General features: G+C 36.7%; 1 protein-coding gene across 3 annotated transcripts in view; it reads right to left on the bottom strand.

Moving 5' to 3' along the window:
• The window catches only part of klhl5 (kelch-like family member 5), a 94,654-nt gene that overhangs the window by 36,813 nt on the left and 35,982 nt on the right, over positions 1 to 21,859 (bottom strand). For all 3 annotated transcript variants that reach the window (XM_067441863.1, XM_067441862.1, XM_067441861.1), the window contains 3 exons: positions 11,770 to 11,952; positions 1,589 to 1,725; positions 1,088 to 1,284 (listed from right to left, as the gene is read on the bottom strand). In XM_067441863.1, coding sequence (XP_067297964.1) covers positions 1,088 to 1,284; positions 1,589 to 1,725; positions 11,770 to 11,952 — 517 coding nt within the window. The remainder of the gene's footprint in view (positions 1 to 1,087; positions 1,285 to 1,588; positions 1,726 to 11,769; positions 11,953 to 21,859) is intronic.

Genomic DNA, 21,859 nt, shown 5'->3' with positions numbered 1-21,859 from the left:
TACAAACTATTATTGATGTTTTTAGCAACTTAATATGACTGTATTTCGTACATGTAATATGTTACTAGTAAATACACTGCATAGACTAGTAGTTATCAACTGGTTTTGCTTAAGGACCCAGATTTTTCAAGTGTATTATCTTCCCTTTTAAAAGCTGATAATAATATTTATTTTGCTACATTAACAAGTCATAATTATAATGTTATTAGCATTTTAGAATTTGCATTTAAGCACTGATTCCCCTGCTTTTCCCTGCAAACCTGCAACCCAACATGGACATCATTGCAAGAGACCCAAGAGAACTGGACATCATTGCATTGTTGGGTGAATGGGGGGATGAAATAAAAACAAGAGAAGGAAACTCAGATAGGAAACAGAGGCACTGATGGAAAATGGAAAGCAAGTTTTCAGCACAGTCTCCATGACAACCCCCCCTGTTGTGAACTATGGGCGGGCTATTATGGGTTATATTTTCTTGAATGAGTTTCCCTCAGGAGCAGTGGAACATCAAACGCTGAGCGGAAAATGTGCGAAGAGGAACAGTAGCATGTCCAATTAAACACACTCGCCTCGTTCAGGGAACTTTTTCGGCACCAGTGCTTCTACGCCTGTTAAAATGGGCTCAATTGCCCACTTATAAACCCACAGAAACAGGCACAGACTGCCAGATGGACACAGATGCCTATAGATGGATTCAAATACATACACTCACTAAGGCAGCCACCCACATAGATGCAATGCAGAACGCTGAAGGACAAACAAAACATACACAGCGTCTTTAACTTTAAGTATATCATATGCTGTTCATATAGTGTCCTTTAATTCACTTCCAAGTTTTGACTCTGATCTGGTTTGAACTGCGGATGATAAATCCTTCAGTATCCGCTTGGTTGGGAGGAGGACAAACAAAGAAGGATTAAAGAAAGGTGATAAAAGAAGAAAAATGAGGCTGAGAGAGAGGGGTGTTAATTGAAGATAAAAACCCGCTATTCCTTTTCCAGGAGTAGAAACTCTGTTTGACTTTGCCAGCATATCTTTTGCACTAATTAAGTGAGTGTGCAACTATTCTCAATGTGGGTGTGCTTACCATGGTGTAGTTGTGTGCCACCTTATGGAGGTCCAGGCAGCCCTGGGCATCTGCAAATGAGCGAATGCCCAGACAGTTGGAGGGATGGAGTTGTTTCATTAGATAACTGCAGCAGGCTTGAACCACCGCAGACAGCTGCAAAAGACAGGAAGCCGACAACAAACTCTCTATAGTGTCTTCTCTCAACTCCAAACGCCCTGGAAGAAAGAAAAACCGAGATTAATATTTTAACTCAAAATGTATACAAATAAAGCATTCATATTTTAATAACTGTTAAATACAATCTTTAAAAGATTTCACAATGAATCTCTTAGACTTTAAAAGGCAAAACGTTACAACATTATAATTGAAAGTACTTGCATATAAACAAAAATAGACTCAAAATAAGCCATTATAATAAAAAAAAATTACTTATCTGTATCAGCCAACATTTTAATGTGCATCCTTAGTATGTGTGCATGTGTATATCCAACCAAACATCTCTTCCAGATAAATACATACCTGTGTAAGCATACTGTACTAAGACCCATAATGCATCTGGGTCCACACCCTCCATTTTGACCTCCTCTTGCTTTGCCTCTCGGACATCACTGGTGAACATGGCCGCAAAGTAATCGGACACTGATGAGAGAACCAGTCTAGGAGAGAAAAACAGAGAGAGAAACTGAGATGATACGAGATGCTCTCATTTTTTCACAACATACAGTACTTCTCCAACACGTCGCCCGCAATCTACCAGTAGGCTGCATCCATTGAGGAGTTAATCAATTCGTATGATTTCATATGAATGACCTACCCCAAACCCCACCCCGAAAACCTACCCATCACTGCAGTAAAGACAAAATTAGCCACCTCGTACAAATAGGTCATGAGATAGCATTGCAATTTCTGCTGTTCCATAAGAGCCACCTGCCAGAGAGAGGATTAACGTTTTCATTCAGCCTTTCTGTCATTTTGACAAAATGTTTATTTTAATCTGTAATTAACTTTTAATATGTAGATGGAAAATTAACTAATGTGCATTCAAAAAAACTCTTTCAGGTGTATATCATTTTTTGGATTGTTGTTAATTTGAGAGTTATTATTTAAGAAATTTTATTATTGTATAACATGAGTAGCTCTCAGACACCTTAATTTTTTTTTTTAAATGGTTAGAGACCCATGGAACAGACACTTGTGTGCTGCACGTTACTGCTTGATAAAAAAAGGGGGTTAGAAAAGAAAATAGACAGAACTGAGAAACGGAGAGAGTGAGTGTGAGAGAGAGAGATTACAGTAAGAGACAGGATTTGAGGATCTGTTAACTGAAGCATGGTAAAATGAGGATTTTCTATTCAAATCCAGCTCTGCAGACAAAGATATTCACATGCACACACACTCAGTCAAAGCTTGCGGCTTTAAATCTATTAGACTCATAGCCAAAATGCTAATTACTATATCAAAGAACTGGGAGTGTGTGAGTGCTTGTATTACAGCTTGAAAGGAAGGCAAACTCTGTGAGGTTTGTTTTCGTTTGCTTTACGTACTAAGTTACTAAGCAATTTTATTGTTCTGCTTGCATGAACGCTGGTTGTGTTTAATAAGATTAATAAACATTTGAGTCATTTACATTATATTCATCAAAATGGGTTAACAACTGACAACCACTAAACTTTACAAATGCAACACAAATCACAAAAAGTATCACCACTTAATAATCCCACAAAGTAGTGTTAAAGGGGGGTTGAAACACTCAGTTTCAGTCAATCTCATATCAATCTTGAGTACCTATAGAGTAGTATTGCATCCTTCATATCTCCGAAAAGTCTTTAGTTTTATTATATTTATAAAAGAAAGATAGGCTCTACCGAGTCTTTCCGAAAATAAAACGAGTGGCTGGAGGCGTATCGTGTCGGTGGAGCTAAAGAATGACGAGCGCACAAATCGGTGACGTCCTCAAACGTGGAGAAGAAAACGCTACCCAGATTCAACTAATACATATTATGATCCACAATCATTCGGAGGCAGAAATAAATTGAACAGGAGGAGCAACAACAGCAGGACGTCCGTCTGTGTGGTATGTACTGTATTTAGTGGCCTGTCAACATTTGCGCTTGTTTACTCGCAGTTTATGATGACATGATTCGGTTTATGGACTATTGTATGCGACTAAACCTTAGCAGTAGCAAGCAAACCGGTTTTGCACGTCAGACTAGTGTAACGTTATACATAGAACAACAATGGAGTAACATTAGCACATATGAATGACGAAGCACTCTTTGTGAGAACGCTAGGTTTATGTTTGGGTGGTTTTACAAAAAACACACCATAGATCGCATGCTCCATTGATAAATTAACTAACGTTATACACGATCGTGTTGTTTACTGATGTCTACTTACGCGACGATAGCCAACAACACAGACATTTGAAGCAGTTTTACTCACCGCCTGTTTCCAAAGCAAGACCGCAAACCTTTATCGTCACCGCTCCATCAAAAACACACTTCTTTGGTAACTGTTGATTTCGTGAAGTCCTGACAGCAGTGACCGTGGAGATCCACTTTTGCAACGCGAGTGAAGCGTGATGTTGTGACGCTTCTTGTCATTTCTGCGTTCAAATCGGTTTAAATGCAGCGCTGCCTTCCCGGAATGCTGTGCGGAAGCGTTAAAGTCGCTTGACATCACCCATAGGAATAAAGTGAAGCACGGTGTGACAGAAGTGTTGCACGGACGACTCGATCTGCACCTGAGAGAGTGTTTATGGCGTGCATTTGCTCTTTCGCCTCAGTCACACGCGCGCGCACCCTTCCAGGAGAAGAGCCCGTACGGCCCATACAAGGACCTTCCGGTCTATTAACGTCAAGCCAACCCATACTCGGAAAAAACTTTCCGAAACTTGTGAGAAACCGGAAGGAGTATTTTTAACAAAGAAATACTCCATCAAACGTCCAACTTAGTTTTTGAAACTTTGTCTATGTTTAGGATGGGAATCCAAGTCTTTAACAGTGTAAAAAGCTCAGTATGCATGAAACAGCATTTCACCCCCCCCCCCCCCCCTTTAATTTCGTCAGACAAATTGATATCTATATTTATTACACGGCTCTGTGAAATACTTGATTCTGATTGGCCAATCGCGCATTCCAGCGGTACGTTATTTCCAGATAACACCCCGGGCACTACGAGTTATCTTGACCGGTACTACTTCTATGCTTAACGCTGGCGCCATCTTGTGGCTTAAATAGCCGTGAGTTACAATGGAAGACTTCAAGGCAGGTTTCCTTTATTACGTTTTTAATATAGATATTTTTCTTACACAAACGCATCGATTCGAATCAGAAGGCTCTATTAACCCATCGGAGTCGTGTGGAGCACGTTATTTGACGGACAGCTGCATATTTTATGGACTTCAAACTACAACAACTGCTTGGATTAACGTTAGCCTGGACTTTTCAAATATAACTCCGATTGTATTTGTCTGAAAGAAGAATGTCATATACACCTATGATAACTTGACGGTGAGTAAATCATAGGCTTGGCTTCATTTTTGGGTGAACTAACCCTTTCAGCATTCATTTCCAACATTTAGCAAGGGCATACGGCAAATCTTCAGCAATAGATAAAGCCTTAAAGCAGGTTGGAACTGTTTTCCTTTGCGGAAGCTTTGCGTAAGAGCTAATAAAATATTTAATCTCGAGACAATATTTTGTGTCTAATAATTATTTATTTGAGACTAGTAGCCGTGTAATAAGCGAGATAATGTACACCCAGCCGTTTTTTATCGCAGAATAAACCCCTTCAGAGTGATGCAAGACCCCTCCGCTTCACGACGGGGTCCTGATCACTCTCTCGGGGTTTATTCGGCGATAACAACCGGCTGGGTGTACATTATCCCTTACATATATATATATATCAATCGAAATCGATCCATTTAACAAAGTTGCATTTTGCATTCAACAAAAATCATGAATCAAGTGTATTTTGTCTGGTAATTATTACATTTAACCAATATTTGAGATGTGTGAAACACTATTTGACTGAAATGGTATTAGAAATAATCTCAGAAATAATTTAGGTAAAAAAAGACTAAAATGTTAAAATATGACTAAACTAACAAGGACATTTAGCATAAGACTAAAACTAAGACTAAATTAAAAATAGGTTACAAAATTAACACTAGCACAAAATTATTAAATTATTCACTAGTGGCCCACATCACAACAATGACAGGCTGAAATAGAAAGAAGAAAAAAATGGGATGAAAAAAATGTATATTGTAAGAGAAATTTTGTTTGGTCGTTGCAATTACATTAAAGTGCCCTATTATGAATTTTTGAACATTTCCTTACATGCAGTGTGTAATGCAGCTGTATGGGAAACGTAAACATTCTGCAAAGTTGTGAAGCTGAAAGTGCATCACAAATAAAGTTATCTCAAAAGAAAGAGTCGAGTCTGAACCGCTTAAATTAATTTTTGGGACTTCAAATCTATTTTCGTGAAGTTTACATGTCAGAACATAATGCCTCAAAACTGAAATACTACTGAAAATCAACACTGATTTGGACTCGTGCTGCTGATGTAAAATCAATGTCATCGTTACTGTCTTTACAGTGTGTAAAATCACTGAGCTTTAAAGGGGTGGTTGCACGTTTTTAACTTTAGCTAGTGTCTACTGCTTGAGCATAAACAGTATCTGCAAATTTGCTGCGCTGAAAGTTCAATGCAAACGGAGATATTGTCTTTTAAAGGTTATGGCAGTTTATTGCCTAAAAAATGTCCAGTATGGACTACAATGAGTTTCTTCCTGGTGACATCCTAAACCCTTGCTAGTCACCCCAGATGTAACTTCTGCCCGTAATGGTAAGGGGCATGGTATTTCCGGACAACCTGTGCTTGGCACTTCAGCCAATAAAAATACATGAAACTACATTTGGCCGTCTAACCAATCTAAGACCATTGCATTTTTCGGAGAGATGGGCTTCATAGAAGCAGGAAGCAAACAAGCCGTTCAAAGGACAGTGGAGACAGCGGTGTGGAATAAAGGTAATAAAGGAAAAGCGGTAGACCAACAGCAGACTGGGACATCTGGCCAATCAGAGCAGAGTAGCTCTCGGAAAGAAAGGATTTAGAGAGACTGATTCATACATCGAGTTGTTTGAGAATCATTGAACACTGTGGTAATGTGCAATATATATTATGAGAAAATGAAAGTGCTTTTTGACCCTTTGATGCATGTAAACCTGTTGTTGGAGACCTCCAAAACTAAAATTTAGGAAACTTTAAATAGCGAAATAGGGGCACTTTAAACCACATTAAGCATTTAGATGGTGTAATCCTGAAAGATTCTGACTACTCCAAAGTGAAAATGTTATTTTTAAATGCTGGTAACTTAGTAATATATGGAAGTGTTTCTGCCACAGAATAAAACATTTTAAAAGATAATTGTGACTTTTTTTTTCAGAATTGTGAGTTGTAAAGTCAGAAATGCGTGATAAAAAGTGTTTTTTTTTTTTCCTCTCAGTATTGGACTTTATAACTCACATTTCTGACTTTATATCACACAATTCAGAGGAGAAAAACGTGTGAGATGAAAACTCATAATCATCTTTTAAAATGTTTTATTCTGTGGCGGAAAAAAGCTTCCATATATTACTAAGTTACCAGCATTTATTTATTTATTTTCAATTATAATAAGTTTTGTGAACATTTTTATTTGTGAAAATGTATAATTGCATTATAAATATTCATTATTTTACTGATTTCCTTTCTAATAAAATGAAAGAAATAAACTCTTGTCATGATGTAATATCATAAAAAGGCCCTGCACCCAACCCGATTTCATGAGAACTACTGTACTTTACAAATAGGCCATTTTGTAAACATTTGTACATTTCAGTTTGTATGGAAACATACAATGTTTAGAAAAGAGCATGATGGTCCACCCCTAAACCTAATATTCAATGAGGCATAAGCAGTCTGTACGATTGAATTTTTTGAAGAAAAATGTGATATGCTATAACTTGTTAAATAATGTAATATTTGATATGTGAAAATGCTTTAAGTGTATAAAATACACTTAAATTATATTTAAACTGAAAATTATATCACAAACACATTCTTTTTGTGAGAATCAAGCACCTCAACAATGTCTGAATATGAACAGCAGTGTTTTACTGTAGCGTTACATAAAAAGTAATTTTAATGTCTAGTCATTGAAGTCTTTTTTTTGAAGTATTAATGTCAAGCAGTTATCACAAGCCATTGCTATAATGGATACTGCGATATGTACGTTTGCGATATTTCGATAATTTCTCTATATCATATACGAATTGCCATGAGAGAGTGTTGACCCCACACTTCAGAACTTGCTCCTTTAAGTGAGCATATGCAAACACTGACATGAAAACATATGATGCTGGTAATGGTGAATACTCATGCAAGAATTATGATGAAAGAGAAGTAATGTGGGGAGAGAAGAGAAGAGAAAGAAAGGCAACAAATGAGTGAAGCAGGGAGTGAAAGTACATTAGAGCCTGTGAGACTCATTTAGCAGCGGTAGTAACACTCAGCATTTGCCCTCCGCCACTTTCCTTCACTCTCTATTCCTGTTCTTTCATTACTTAGCTGGCTGCTTTTAACCCTTTCACTTTACACAAAATAATCTAGCAGTTTTCTGCTGTTTTTTACTTATATTAGGGTGTCACTGAACAACTGATTCAGCTTTTTTGTATGCTCTTTCTCATAGCAGCCTGAAAGTCTGTGCGCTAAAGCAAGATTTTAGGCAAGCATTTTAGGTTGCAGATGGCGTTCTAGTTAAAATAAGTACAAAGGCTATGCACTATACAGTGCATGTGTGTGCATTTGTGCATCATTATAAATAAAACACCAGCAAAATCTTCCAGCTGCCTGAGGCAGCCTAGCAATCAGAAGAACTATGCCATCAACAAGCGTGGAAGCAACACAAAGAAGGGGGTAAAATAATAAAGAAGAGGAGAGGAAGAATGCATCAGAGAATAATAGAGTGATGGAATGCCAAGGTGCTGCTATTTAGGGGTGGTTCTTCAATTAGAGGAATTTTCCTGTGATTTTAATGTAGGGCTGTTTAAGTTAACTTGTTAACCCATGTGATTAATACATTTTTAAAACTACTGTATTAATGATTTTAATCAATTTGACAATATAATGGGTTGCCATTATATTGTCAAATTGATTAAAATCATTAATACTGTAGTTTATTTAGTTTTGTGTGTTCGTCTCAGAACTGTAGTGAGGCATGCTTTTATCACTAAATAATAGAGACAAACCATCTTCATGGGTAATTTATTTATAAATCATAAACAAATGGGACGTTCAACAAAGGTAAATTTGCATTCTTTGAATAGTGGAATTTAGGGTGTGTTCACACTTGTCATGTTTGGTTAGATTAAAACGAACCCTGGTGCGACTGCTCTATTAGTGTGGTACATTTGAACATTAACAATTAACTCTGCCATCCGAACCCTGGTGCGCACCAAATAAGCAGACCAACACTGCTGAAAAGATGGGTTTCGGTCCACTTCCAAACAAACTCTGGCTCGGTTCCAATGAAATATGAACACAACACGGACCAAAGCAATGTAAACCAAGTAAAAACAGTACGATGAGAACCTAAAAAGGACAGAATGCTCACCCATGTTTTTTTTTTCTCAGCATAGTTAAGTACAGGCATCAGAACCACGTTTCCTTGCAGCAGATCTTTATTTGTGTGTGACAGCGGAATTCTTGCCCCTGTTTTGACTCCTTAACACATTTTATAAACCCTTTAAAATCTTAGCTGATCAAAATGCCATCATATGCAGGCTACGCGCATACAAGCACATTTATCTAGGCACACAGCAATGTTTTGAATGTTCAGTAAGTTACGTCTCAAAATAGGCAATATGTGATAAAAGTATCACCTTTGCCCTTAGGTTTGGTATCAGTGATAAAAATGCCAATATGAACACTAATTGGACCGGGACTAAATGTGGGTTTTGTTCGTCCGGATCAAGTGTGAACACACCCTTAATCATCAACAAAGTTTCTACGAGTGCAATACTGTCTGACATCTTTAGAAAATGAAGTCTAAAGCATTAAGCACATTTGCATTCAATTCTGTAATCCTGATGCAGATTGAGAAATACAGAATCTTCTGTTGAAATCTGAGAATTTGAGTTCATTTTTATAGAAGAACCATATAGATCTATTATTTAGTTTACATTGAATCTAATGCAATAATGTGTTCACTACAATAAAACATTAAGATAAAAAAAAAAGTATTCAATATTTGAATCGATATACAGTCCTATTTCAAAGAGAAACATTTTTCTAAAAAGAAAAAAAACATTGTATCTTTACACATTTTTTCTCCATTATAAGTTTTTCATCAATCTGCCAATATGCCAGAGAATGTTTAAAGAACATGTAATTTATTGTAAGAAATGAATATCATGATTTTAGATAAAGTTTATTGGGTGTCATCATCTAAAGCAGTGAGTTTTAATGCTGAAAATTAGCCAGTGTTGGCTAAATCTGGTGCATTTTTACATATTTTACGCATTATTAATGTGTATTGTCCCTGAATAAATAAATAAAACCTTTAATTCAGAAAAAAATCATTTATTTTTTACAAGTTCAGAATTCAATGACAGCTAGCTAACTTCTTGTGTTAGTAAATACAATATTTTCACCTAAAAACTAAAGCATTTCACACATATCATACTGTGTGCATCTTTGCATGGGTGTGCATAATTTTTTGGATGGAGGACTGACCTTTGATGTACATCATGGTCTTAAATGACATACTTGACAAAGGCTGACAAAGCAAAAACTCTCCAAGCGGGATTTAGACCCTAAGAAACTAAGCAGCAAAAGCAAAATATATCTTGTAATATAATTTTTTTAATCTATGTTTTGTACGATTAAAATACATTACACAAATACACACAGATAATTTTATTTCTGTAACTGAATGCAAAAATAAATCCAGAGTCATTTACATTGCACTGAAAATATACTGTATGTGAATGTAATTTTGCATTTTAATGACTTGAGAGACTTTTATTCCGCAACACTGATTAACAAATATAAGTATTAATAAATAATCAGTTAACGTGTACACATTCCCGGTACACAGTAAGAACAGATGCCTGAGATCATGTCTCAAAAGAGCCGCAGTCGACCTCTCCATGAATCTATAAACCTTCACATGATAAATGGTTGTTGAATGTCTGTCTCTCTATCAGCATCACAGGGGAATCTCGCTTGTCAAAGGTCTCATGAAAAATATCAAGACCTGATGTGTGTGTTCAGTGCAGTTTATCTGTAAAACATGAACGTCACAACCCAACACGATCACATGGTAATGCGTATCAATAGTACGGGTGTGTAATCTCGTCGAATGGATACGCCAAAATGAGTTTCAGCGTGCATATGGTACTCAGTTTTTTACGTGCATGTGATACGCACTTTATGGCATGCATGACACGCTCTTGGGTAGGATGGGGGTGGTGGGGTGGGTGGTTCGTACGTATAATACGCCATAAAGTGCGTATCATATGCACGTGAAAACTCATTTTGGCATATACATTCCACGAGATTGCACACTCATACTATTTATCCGCATTTTCGTGAGATCGAGCTCCACAACCACATGACATCCACTCAACATTGATTTCAAACCAAGATGAAAATAGTCTAAAAAAAGAGCCCTTGAACTAAAAATGTTTCCCTTTAAATATCTTTGTTGTAAAATTTTACAAAAACTATGTAATGCTATGTTGTATGTTAACCTTGACTAAAGTTATAGAGATGCTTTAAAGGGGTCCTATAATGCCCCTTTTTACAAAATGTGAAATAATTCTCTGGTATCCCCAGAGTGTGTATGGGAAGTTTTAGCTCAATATAGCCCACAAATCCTTTTATATCATGTTAAAATTGTTAAAATGGGTTTTGTATGTGTCCCTTTAAACGTAAATAAGCTGCTATTCCTGGTCCACTTTCAAGAAGAAGGCAAAACTTTATAAAGTGTTCAGTATGGATATTTTTCTTAGACAATTCACTTCAGAAGGCCTTTATTAACCCCCCGGAGCCATGTGGAGCGCATTATCTGACAGACAGATGCATTTTTTTATAAAGCTTGGATTAGCCATGACTTTTTAATATAACTCTGATTTCATGTCTGAAAGAAGAATGTCATATAGACCTAGGATGAGGGTGAGTAAATCATGGGCTAATTTTTGGGTCAACCATCCCTTTAAAATAATACCATCAGAGTTTTAAAGTCCAAAGTTTTATCAAATTCAGAAACTGCAATACTTGCAGACAATGGAATGGAGTGCTATAAATGTGCCACTGCTGCTACATTCAGCAGTAAATTGTAACTACCATCACTCATCTCCAGCAACTCCAGGGCATTTATGATTCAGCAGCAGCATGAACTGGATCAACTCAGATCTTGTGTCAGAGGACCCACACTGGAGAAAAACTTGTCATTGGGCTTCCTAAAGTCTGTGCGGTTTGGTTTAAGGCCATTTGATTCAACTAAATAACAATGTAATTTCATTTGTATTGTCTTTACAATGTTTCACAGAGAAGGCGCCACTATCATTTACTGCACACTGGTTTATTGTTTCTGCTCGTATTGTAGTGCAGATTTATAGGATTTGGTTGTTGTTGTTTTTTGCTACCTGTGAGCCGGTATTCTGCGGTCTCCGGCGATAAGGACGACGTCACAGAGTTTCCTTGTCCTCAGATAGGCCTCCATGCGTCTGAAGGTGTGTTCGGCGTGACTGTGTGCCTGGAAATGTTCTTCTGACACACATGGCTCCATCGATGCACATGAGGACAAAGTCGCACTGCTGTTAGACGTCCTGAAAACACACATGCTCTGTGTTAGAGTCAATCAGACTTAATGAAATGAGTATGTGATCATTAAAGTATTTGTTTACATTTTTAAAGTATTATTAATAAAGTATTAATCATATATTGTAAACAAGAAATTCACAATCTTGTTGACTGATTATTAATATTTATTATATTAATACTGATAAGTAATTAAAATAATACCATTAGTATATTAAAATGAAACTGCACAGAAGTACAGATTTGAGATCTTTTATTTCGTCTTATCACGATTTAATGGTTTAAAGGATTAATTCACTTCAAAATGAAAGTTTGCATTCATCCCATTTTCATTTTGAAGTGAACTAATCCTTTAAAAGCACTTAAACAAATGATAGTGTGATAATATATTGTAGTAACACAGCCAAAGGATGGCAGAAAAAAAACGGATGCTACATTAACTGCATTAAATATATTTAACAATAATTAACACTACATTCATTTTGACTGCTGTAATTAATATATTCAAATTCTAAACAGTTATTATTGTTAAATAAAACTAAAACTGTTAAAAAATTATGTTAATTAAATAAATTATTAATACAAATAAAATAAGTTGCCAACAGTTGTTTAGGTAAACAACTAAAATAACTAGAAGTAAATAAAAACTAAAACTGAAATAAAAGTAAATAAAATCTAATTTATTAAATATTAAATAAATAAATAAATTTATATATATATATATACACATATATATATATATATAAAATAAACCGAACAATTCCAATAGATGCTAATCAATAAATTAAATAAAAGTTTAAATAACAAAAGCAAAACAAAATTACAAAACAATACACAAAAAGGTTATAATAAAACAATAGCACAATAATAGGGGGCCTTTGAGTTAAAAAGGTTGAGATCCACTACAAAAATATTTGCAGCCTCCCTGCCAATACTACCTCAATTCGAACACCAACTTATGCTAAATTGGCATACAATATCAAATAACACAACAACAGTAACAAATTTCATTTAACAAAAAAAATCCAAGTAATTTTAAATGGAGGCCAAATTTGTGCTATGCATGCTTAGAATTACACACACATGCACACAATCAATGGATGGATAAATATAGAGGGCTTTAGAGAGCTGTTAGTAATTAGCTTTGATGATGAAGCTGGCCATGAAATACACAAAGCAATTTAGTCGGTTCCCAAACGGCTGTCGTCTCTACTGCCTCTCTTTATCACTCGCTTCCTGTCATTCTTGTCTCTCTCCCTCTCCATCTCTGCAGATTGCCTTGCAATCCCCATTTCCCATGTTCACACTTATTTTTTCTCTAATGGTGCTCTTGTGAACACATCTCTATAGTAAAATCTCTGTCCACATTTAAGGCCGCTGAGCTTCTGACTCGTCCAGGATCCTTGATAATTAATAGTTCTTGCTGTAGTTAATCACAATAGCCAGCAAGTGAGCCAGCAGAGAACTGCTCGATCTTTTCAGTGAATCACAAGTTAACAGGCTAGTACGCTCAAGCAATGAAATGCAAGTCATTCTCGGACTGTTACCGAAAACCAGAACTTCAGGTTTTTGAGATTGTTATATCAGCTCAATCATTCTAATGCCCACAGTGTGTTTATATTACAAGTGAAATTAAGTTCAAGATACACATCCAAAATAGACAAATATCAGTCCAGGGAAGAGCAGTGTGTCGCAATGATGACCTCTGGGGTTGCAATGTGCTCAACAATCAGGAGATAACAGCAGTCAGGCTACAACGTTTTATAAGCCAAGAGCTCTCAGCCTCACGGATCATGATCAAATGGAAAATCTATTTCGTTCAAGCATAAAGTTCAAAACAGAGCCCATTCTCTCACACACACACGCACACACACACAGAGCTTTCAATCACATCATTTAAAAAGAAGGCAGATGTTGAGTTGATGAGAGAGAGTGCGAGTATATTTGAGCTCTCAGCTTCAAATCTCTTAAATGCAATTAAAGAATTGTAGTCAGACGAGAGTCAAACCAAGTCTATCAAGTACCTTAGGGAAAGAATGAGGGAGATGAGGAAGAAAAATTCATGGAGAAGAGTTTTTGAGTCAGAATACGCACGGCTAATTTCAAGCTACAAGCAAAACAAGTGAAGAATGTAAATTCTGGTCGAATTTAAGGTCCAATTTGAGGTTTTCACAAAAATGAGTTAATTAAGCCCTCGTCTATCCCAATGCACCAAATAGCAATTAAACATCTAAAAGTATCTTTATTTGTACGTGTTCCGAGAGGAGTACACTTTCTTGGTCCGTGAAAAATGGCATTTTTCTCTGGCTTCCCGAAGACTGGCACTTCCCCTCAGCACAAGATTGGAATTAGTGTAAAGTGCAGCATTCGGTCGGTGAATTGTGAATATTCATAGTGAATTCTTAATGGCATGAGTCTGAACCAATGAAATGTAATTTTTAAACTTATGCTAATGTAGACAAATCGATCTTACTAGAGCCGGCTGACAGATCCAAAGCTTGCACAAAGACAATTAGTGTGTGATCCTGATATAAACATGAACAAAGTATTACAGTATTTCAAAATACCTGTCTTGACATTATCGGTCATGTCTTAAATTAACGTTTGGTTAATTGTTGGGGAAAAACATCTGTTGTGTAACATTAGATCCATACAGTACAGTAGATCTTAATATAGGCTTCTGTTTCAATGAATGTTAATAAACATATAAATATGGGTTTTTGACTTGGTGTGTGCCAATTCTTGTGTTATTTTCCAGGGATTTTAAAGTATGATTGCTAGGTGATTTAGTTTTGGAACCATCAGAAAACTAGATTTTTCTCAATATTGACTTTGCTGACTCTATCGACTTCGAACAGGTGTAGCTCAGTCCTGTTTCAACAAATCCAACAAATCATACATCATTTTGAAGGTTTTCAAACCTTCAAAATAACAATAACTCATTTTTGAAAATTGGCTCTATGCGACTCATTTTGGCAGCATGGGACAATCAAGTTGTATGGACAAATTTTATGGTACTTTTAGTCCTTTTTGTCCCTGATCTAGTGTTGTCAAAAGTACCGACCGCAATACCAAATCGGTAGTGAAATTTTAAAAGTTTAAGCACTGTTGAGCGGAATCGTAAACACCTCTGACTGGCCATTGTGCTCACGTGCTCATCAAATATGTATGTGATTGGCTACTATGATCAGCCCTTCACAAACATGTTGCTAAAATACCTCAATGACGCACGCTTTTCAGAGAGCACTTACACAGACACGGAGCGTTTGAATGCAGGTGTCTATCAGCCTACCGGTCCGCTGGTTGACGCTTGCTTGTACTTTCAAACGCTCCCGCATTCAAAACACTTTCAAACACTTCCGTGTTCTTTTAAAACGCGGCCGTGTGTTGATCATAGCCAATTGCAGGCACATCCGATGAGCGCGAGAGCACAATGGCCAGTCAGAGGTGTTTCCTATTCCAGCTCAACAGCGCTCAAAGCGTCACATTTCACATTTTTAACATTTCAGTACCGATTTGGTATCATGTTCAATACTTTTGAAAACACTACTCTCATCACTGCCGTTGTATGGACAAGAGCAGTGAGACCAGCTCATTCAAGTCCAAGTCCAGGCAGAGACCTAAGTAGATTGAGTCAGAGTCAAGACCAAGACCAAAAGAGGGTGGAGTAAAAATAAATCACAATTCAGACTGTGTAAATATGCTTTCCTTTGACGCCAGTGTCACGCACAGTGTGCTCTGGTCCAGAGACACATTCGTACAGAACGGATTATATGCAAGACGTCACAAACCACAAAAAAGTTCTGAAGTGTTTTAGTTCTCGAGAACTAAAACAGAAGAACAGACCAAAAGGTAAATCTAGTGTCGAAAATCATGAAAACAGGGTCTCAAGCACTACAACACTGGACAAGCGCAGTAAGAGCATTCTTTAAAACCCCTCGTTTTGAGTTTCCCACAGGAAAGTAAGCCATGTGGATTTGTATTATTATTTTTGGGTTAACTATTTCTTTAAGACAAGGATTTTGAAAGTAAGAGAAGCAGACAGGAAGAAGAGTGCAGATGCCGAGACGAACTGCAGAGATTCTCCCTCTTAAGCGCTTTAGTAAGTTATGGATAGCAGGTTTTCACCCTCTGGCTCTTCTCAATGCCAAAATTATTTAGTCTCAAATGAAAACAGAGACTTGAGGCAACATAAAACACACACACTGCTATCTCAAACAGAGCAAACACACAGGCAAACTAACAATTATCCAAACGCGACCTACCTAAGTAAACATCACACACACCCCTGCATGAGCGCAAACACACAGGAGAGAGGCAGCAAGTTATCTCAAAAAGCCAGATAAACGCCTGCCAGTTCCTGAACATCCCCGGTGGACACTCGTCCATTCATATTTGCACTTTTCTTACTCCCTCAGTTTCCTTTTCACAGAACATCCTCCTTATTTCCTGTCTTCCTCCTCTGTTCTTTGTCAAACATTAGGCGTAACTGAAAGTAGTGACACTACTAACATAAAATAGCGAAATTCTACAGTATCCACAGCGATGATTTTTCAGAAGTAAGCATCTTTTTCCAACAAATACATAGCAGTGTAATGTGTAAAAAATGCAACACTGCTGTTTTTGTCAGTGTTTGCACACACAGCACCGCCAAGCAATAAATAAAGGGGTAATAAATTGAGAATCAACGTTACCTTGATATATAAAAGTTCATTGTGATATAAGAATATCCTGTAAGTTTCTGAGCTGAAACCTTCCTTGTTAGTCAAAGAAAATTATTTTATTGACACCGGGCCCATCAAACGAGAGATACATAAAAACGTATGGAATAAAATATGTATGCCTGATTCTGTAGTACCGCCCACCGACTCATGGAGCTAATCGGATCGTACTCCCGTGCAATAAACATGCCGAAGACAGCAAGAAATTGCGATGTGCCTGGTTGTGGAAGAACACAGTCTCTGCATGAGCTTTATTTGGATTCTAATTTGTGGTTGAACTTTGTTTTTAATGAAGTTCCAGCTCACATGGGGAAGACATTGCACGTTTATTTGCTTCATTTCACTGCAGAATAGTTTGTAAACAAGATATAGGTCGAGCTGGATTTGCAGACATTATTGAGATTAAAACACAATGCTGTGTCTTCTATATTGGACCTGACAGGAATGGCGCAACACACTTATGTGAGTAAAACAAGTTCTTTTATGTGATAGTATTGCATTCTTACAATCGGACAGGACAAGTAATACAAAAATAATATTCCAATCAATCGTGGGTGGATGAGAGATAAATCACTGTATTTGTTTGATAAAGACGTTTTGCGAGCCCTGTAAGAGAATCATTCCGGTTGCCGCTTTCAAAACAAATCAAAAACACACTTCTTTGGTGACGTTGTTGATTTCATGAAGTCCCGACAGCAGTGACCATAGAGATCCACTTTTGCGACACGACTGAAGCGTGATTTTGTGACACTTCCTGTCAATTCTGCGTTCAAATCAGTTCAAATGCAGCGCTGCCTTCCCAGAATGCTATGCGGGGGCTTTAAAGTCGCTCGACGTCACCTATAGGAATAAAGTGGAGCGCGGCGTGTCAGAAGTGTTGCACGGATGACTGGATCTGCACCTGAGAGCAGTGTTTATGGGCGCTATGCATTTGCTCTCTAGCTCTGGTCGCTCGCACACGCACCCTTCCAGGACAAGAGCCCGTACGGCAAGGACATTCCCCTCTGTCAACGTCAAGTGGACCCATACTCGAAAAAAACTCTCTGAAACTTGTGAGAAACCGGAAGGAGTATTTTTGACACAGAAATACTCCATCAAACGTCCAACATTAGTTTTTGAAACTGTGTCTATGTTTAGGATGGGAATCCAAGTCTTTAACAGTAATTCTAAAACACTGAATTGTTGTGATATGTGAATTGTCTCTGGCTAGGCACCAGCCGCAGTGAAAAAACACATATGAATTTAACTGGCCCCGAAATGAGGCACTGAAATCTGCCGGCACCCAACCCAAGCTATGGAGAATGGAGAATGGGTGGATGAATGATTTATATAATATAAAAAATATAGCCTCCCGAAATGTAATCTAATATATAACACTGCAAACTTAAGCTTTAAGTTATGAGTAGCGTTTAGCTACAATTGCAAGAGAGCTCCTCCAACACTGTTGGAGACACTGTCTTTCATTCTTTCCTTTCTGTAAACTTAATTTTCTACCTTTCAGAATTCCCTCTCTCGCCCTGTGGTTCTTTTCCCTAATCACTCAATTTTTTTCAGTATGCTATTGTTAGTTTCCATTTGCCTACAAGCATAAGGCTCTCTCTCTCTCTCTACCACCCTATCTCCTTCTCATTTTATGACTATTCTGCTCTATTTTCTAAACCTCATGCTGTCAAAAGATCTGACATCCGGTCCTTCAGAATGAAAAGTTAAAATATGCATATTCATGTCTCATCACTTCAGTTAAAGAGAAGTAAGATGGTTTCCAGGCTATAATGAGCGCCACTGAAATCTACTGTCATTTCAGAACGGATTTGAGCTGGGATTACGACACCATTTGGAGATCCGGATTTAAGCCTCTGTAGGCCAGTTCAGGAGGGAATGAGGGAATATATCAGATGGAGAGAAAAAAAGAGTGCTTTTACATTTCAGAAAAGTCTGGTGAACATTAATTATGTAAACAGATATCAAACAGCATCTTACAAGACTCGTATTCTACAAATAGATACACATAACCACACATTCATATATTGACAACTTCTTGCAAATGAGGAGCCATGCACATAAGAAGATATAAAAAAGAGGATAAGAAAATAGGAGGAAATGAAACTGAAAGTGAAAATGGTGTCGTGGGAAATTAAAGACAAGCTATCCGAAATATCAATTCACTTCCAAACCAGCAAACTCAATTATAACACATACAAGAAACAAGTTTTAACCTGCCTGTTAGAGCAGATATATAAAAAAAAAAAAAACTTTTATAAATCCTTTTGGGGACATTCTGCTTTTATTCCGTTTACTTTATCCATAAACCCAGAAGCTCTTTTCTAGCTCTCTAGACAAGAAACTTAAGGGAATAAGGGGTCCAGGAATGCCCATTTGAGTTAAATAAATTTATTAAATGATTACCCTATTACATTTTTCATCAGTTCTAGACCGCCCAAGTGTGAAGCAGTTTGTGTTCCGAAGTTGACCAGAAGTCTCAATGGGTTAGGAACGACATGAGGCTGAGTACATGAAAATATTTTTCAGCCCAGGCCTGACTCATCCCTCTGGGCTTAAAAAAATGATAAAAATACATAGCCTACACTATGAACTAAAACCAAAATAAAACCAATTTTTCTCTAATCCCAGACATAAAATGGAGATTTTCACCACAACATAAAGGATTCCTCCCACACTCTCCATTGCTTTATAGTTGTATGAGTGTCCACATAAATGGAAGTGTGAGCCAGAGGCAGTAAGAAAGAGCCCTGGTTTGAATGCTCAACAGATATCAGATGCTTTGCCCCATTATCTCAAGATCGTAATTGCAGTTTTCAGTCGGCTAGACGGTTATATTCATCTTCTTTCTCTCTTTCCCTATGTCACTCTCTCACTTTCTTGTAAGTCATAAATAGCCCGAGGGCCTAGAGTCGTACTTGAATTCCCAAATAGTCACTACCTATTTGTGCTTCTATTATAACAAACCTTGTGTTTGAAACAACAAAGATGTGGCAGTCAAAAGCACATGCAAATGTCGATAGTGAACATTATGAAGAGAGCCATTTTCACTAAAGTACATTTGGAGGACGAAAAAAAAGACAGAAAATCCCTGACTGTGTTTACATGTGCACCAATAATGTGATATTTCCAATAATCTGAGTAAGTATGAGCAAACCCCTTCACTCCTGTTTATAATCAATTCATTATTCTGATCATTTTCACTAAGAAAACTCAAGAATTCACAAAGAAGTGTGGTTATTTTTACTGCCATTATTCACATACCCCACAGCTAAGTGATGAACTCACATATAGGTGTATTACTGGCCATTGTTATAATCTATTTATGTTCAATTCAAAACACATTTCTATGGCTGTATTGGACTTTTTTCACTGACGCACCTAAATATTTTCATTTCAATGATTTTGACCATCGGTATACTGCATTCGTGTCACAAAGCATTGTCAATATAAGCTCAGTTTCTTCTGCATGTTTATGAATCTGAGCATGACAATATTATCATTATCATATTATCATGACAATAATAGATGCAATTTAAGTGTTACCTGCCTGTTTTGAATATGTAAAATATGTAACGATTATGGTTTTCCTGCTGCAGGGGCAGGGCTTGACATTATCTTTTTTGCTCACTAGCCACTGTGGCTAGTGGTTTTTCAAAAGTTACTAGCAACTCAGCATTTTCAATGGCATCGATTTTGACACCAATACCATGGAGAAAAACTGCTATATATATTGAATATTATCTCATAATTGCAGCAGGTATATTAGGCAGCTGTCATTCTAAGACCTGACGCACGGATCCAATATCCTGTTAAACATGCGTTTTCTTCCTCAACTTTTTAAGTTCACTTAAAACATAATGACTGTTTTAATGTAAATACTCACCAAGAATAACATCAAGCATTTTGACAATATTTGGTGTGAATTTGACTGTTTGAGTGCAATAAGTGAAAAGGAACTCAATTTAATACTGAAAGGGGGCTTTATGTGCACGCACTTTAAGTGTGAGCACACAATCTGCGAGAATAAGTAAAATTGTGCACAATGCAAGCAATCCCACACCAAAATTGAAGCCCTGTAACACCAACAATATAGCCTAGAAACTAGTTATGTGCCGATATCAATTTTTCATGTTGCAATTAATTGCTGAAGATTTAATCACGGTATACGATATTTTCACAATATTGAAATAAGTTGCAAAAAAGTTGTCATAGCATAACAGCTGTAAGAACTATTTTTGTAATAACAAAAATAACTGAATGTTTAAATAAAATAATACAATGCACAAAAATATATATAGCTCTGAAAAAAAATTAAGAGATCACTTAACATTGAGAAATCAATGTTAAGTGGTCTCTTAATATTTTCCAGAGCTGTAAAAGTACAATTTTCAAACAGATTAAAGTGCAAAAGGATTAGGCTATAAAGAACAACAGGTAACAAATGACAATAAGGTCTCATTATTTAATGCATTAACTAAGATTGAGCAATAGCTACATTTGTTTCAGAAAGTATAATGTTTTTGTTAATGTTAGTTAATAAATACTGATCATTGTTAGTTTTATCTTAGGTCTATTAAAAAGTGCTTTTGATTTTAATGTTAACAAACAGTAACTAAGAAATTAACATTACTTAGAATAATTATTTTTTATAAGTATATTTCAATGTCAGTTTGGTAATAATGATTTAACATGTTAACTAATGAAGTCGTATGTCTCAAAGTTTTACTGAACAATAACAAATAATAAAATAAATTATAATCATTAAGGCATGTTGTAGTCCAGATTAAAACATAAAAATGTTTAAGTTTGAAAATAAATAGCCTATTAAGTCTTTAGTATTAAGTATTTGGAGCTGTGATAAACAACATTGAGATTACAAAAAACAAATGGCTGTTTTAAAAACTACACTAACGCTGGATTTCCAGGGTAATCGCGGCATTCTGCAGTCCCAACAGCGCCCTCTGCTGTCATTGAGCATGCACTTCATTCAGCGCTTCTCCTTCACTCGTTCATATGCTTCTCACGCACGGGCTTGTTCTAAGCGCGTGTCCATTTGACGCAGAATACAGCAGTGTTGAGCATTTATACGGTTGATGGGCAAAGTATTCTTGAGTGCATTATAAAAAATGTAATAATTGTTAATAAATTATTATTTACGATATTTTGGCGTGCCCACGATAACAATATTGTG

Source organism: Pseudorasbora parva, chromosome 4, assembly GCF_024679245.1.
Source record: "Pseudorasbora parva isolate DD20220531a chromosome 4, ASM2467924v1, whole genome shotgun sequence".
Lineage (NCBI taxonomy): Eukaryota > Metazoa > Chordata > Actinopteri > Cypriniformes > Gobionidae > Pseudorasbora > Pseudorasbora parva.
This window is presented reverse-complemented; position numbering and strand designations above follow the sequence as displayed.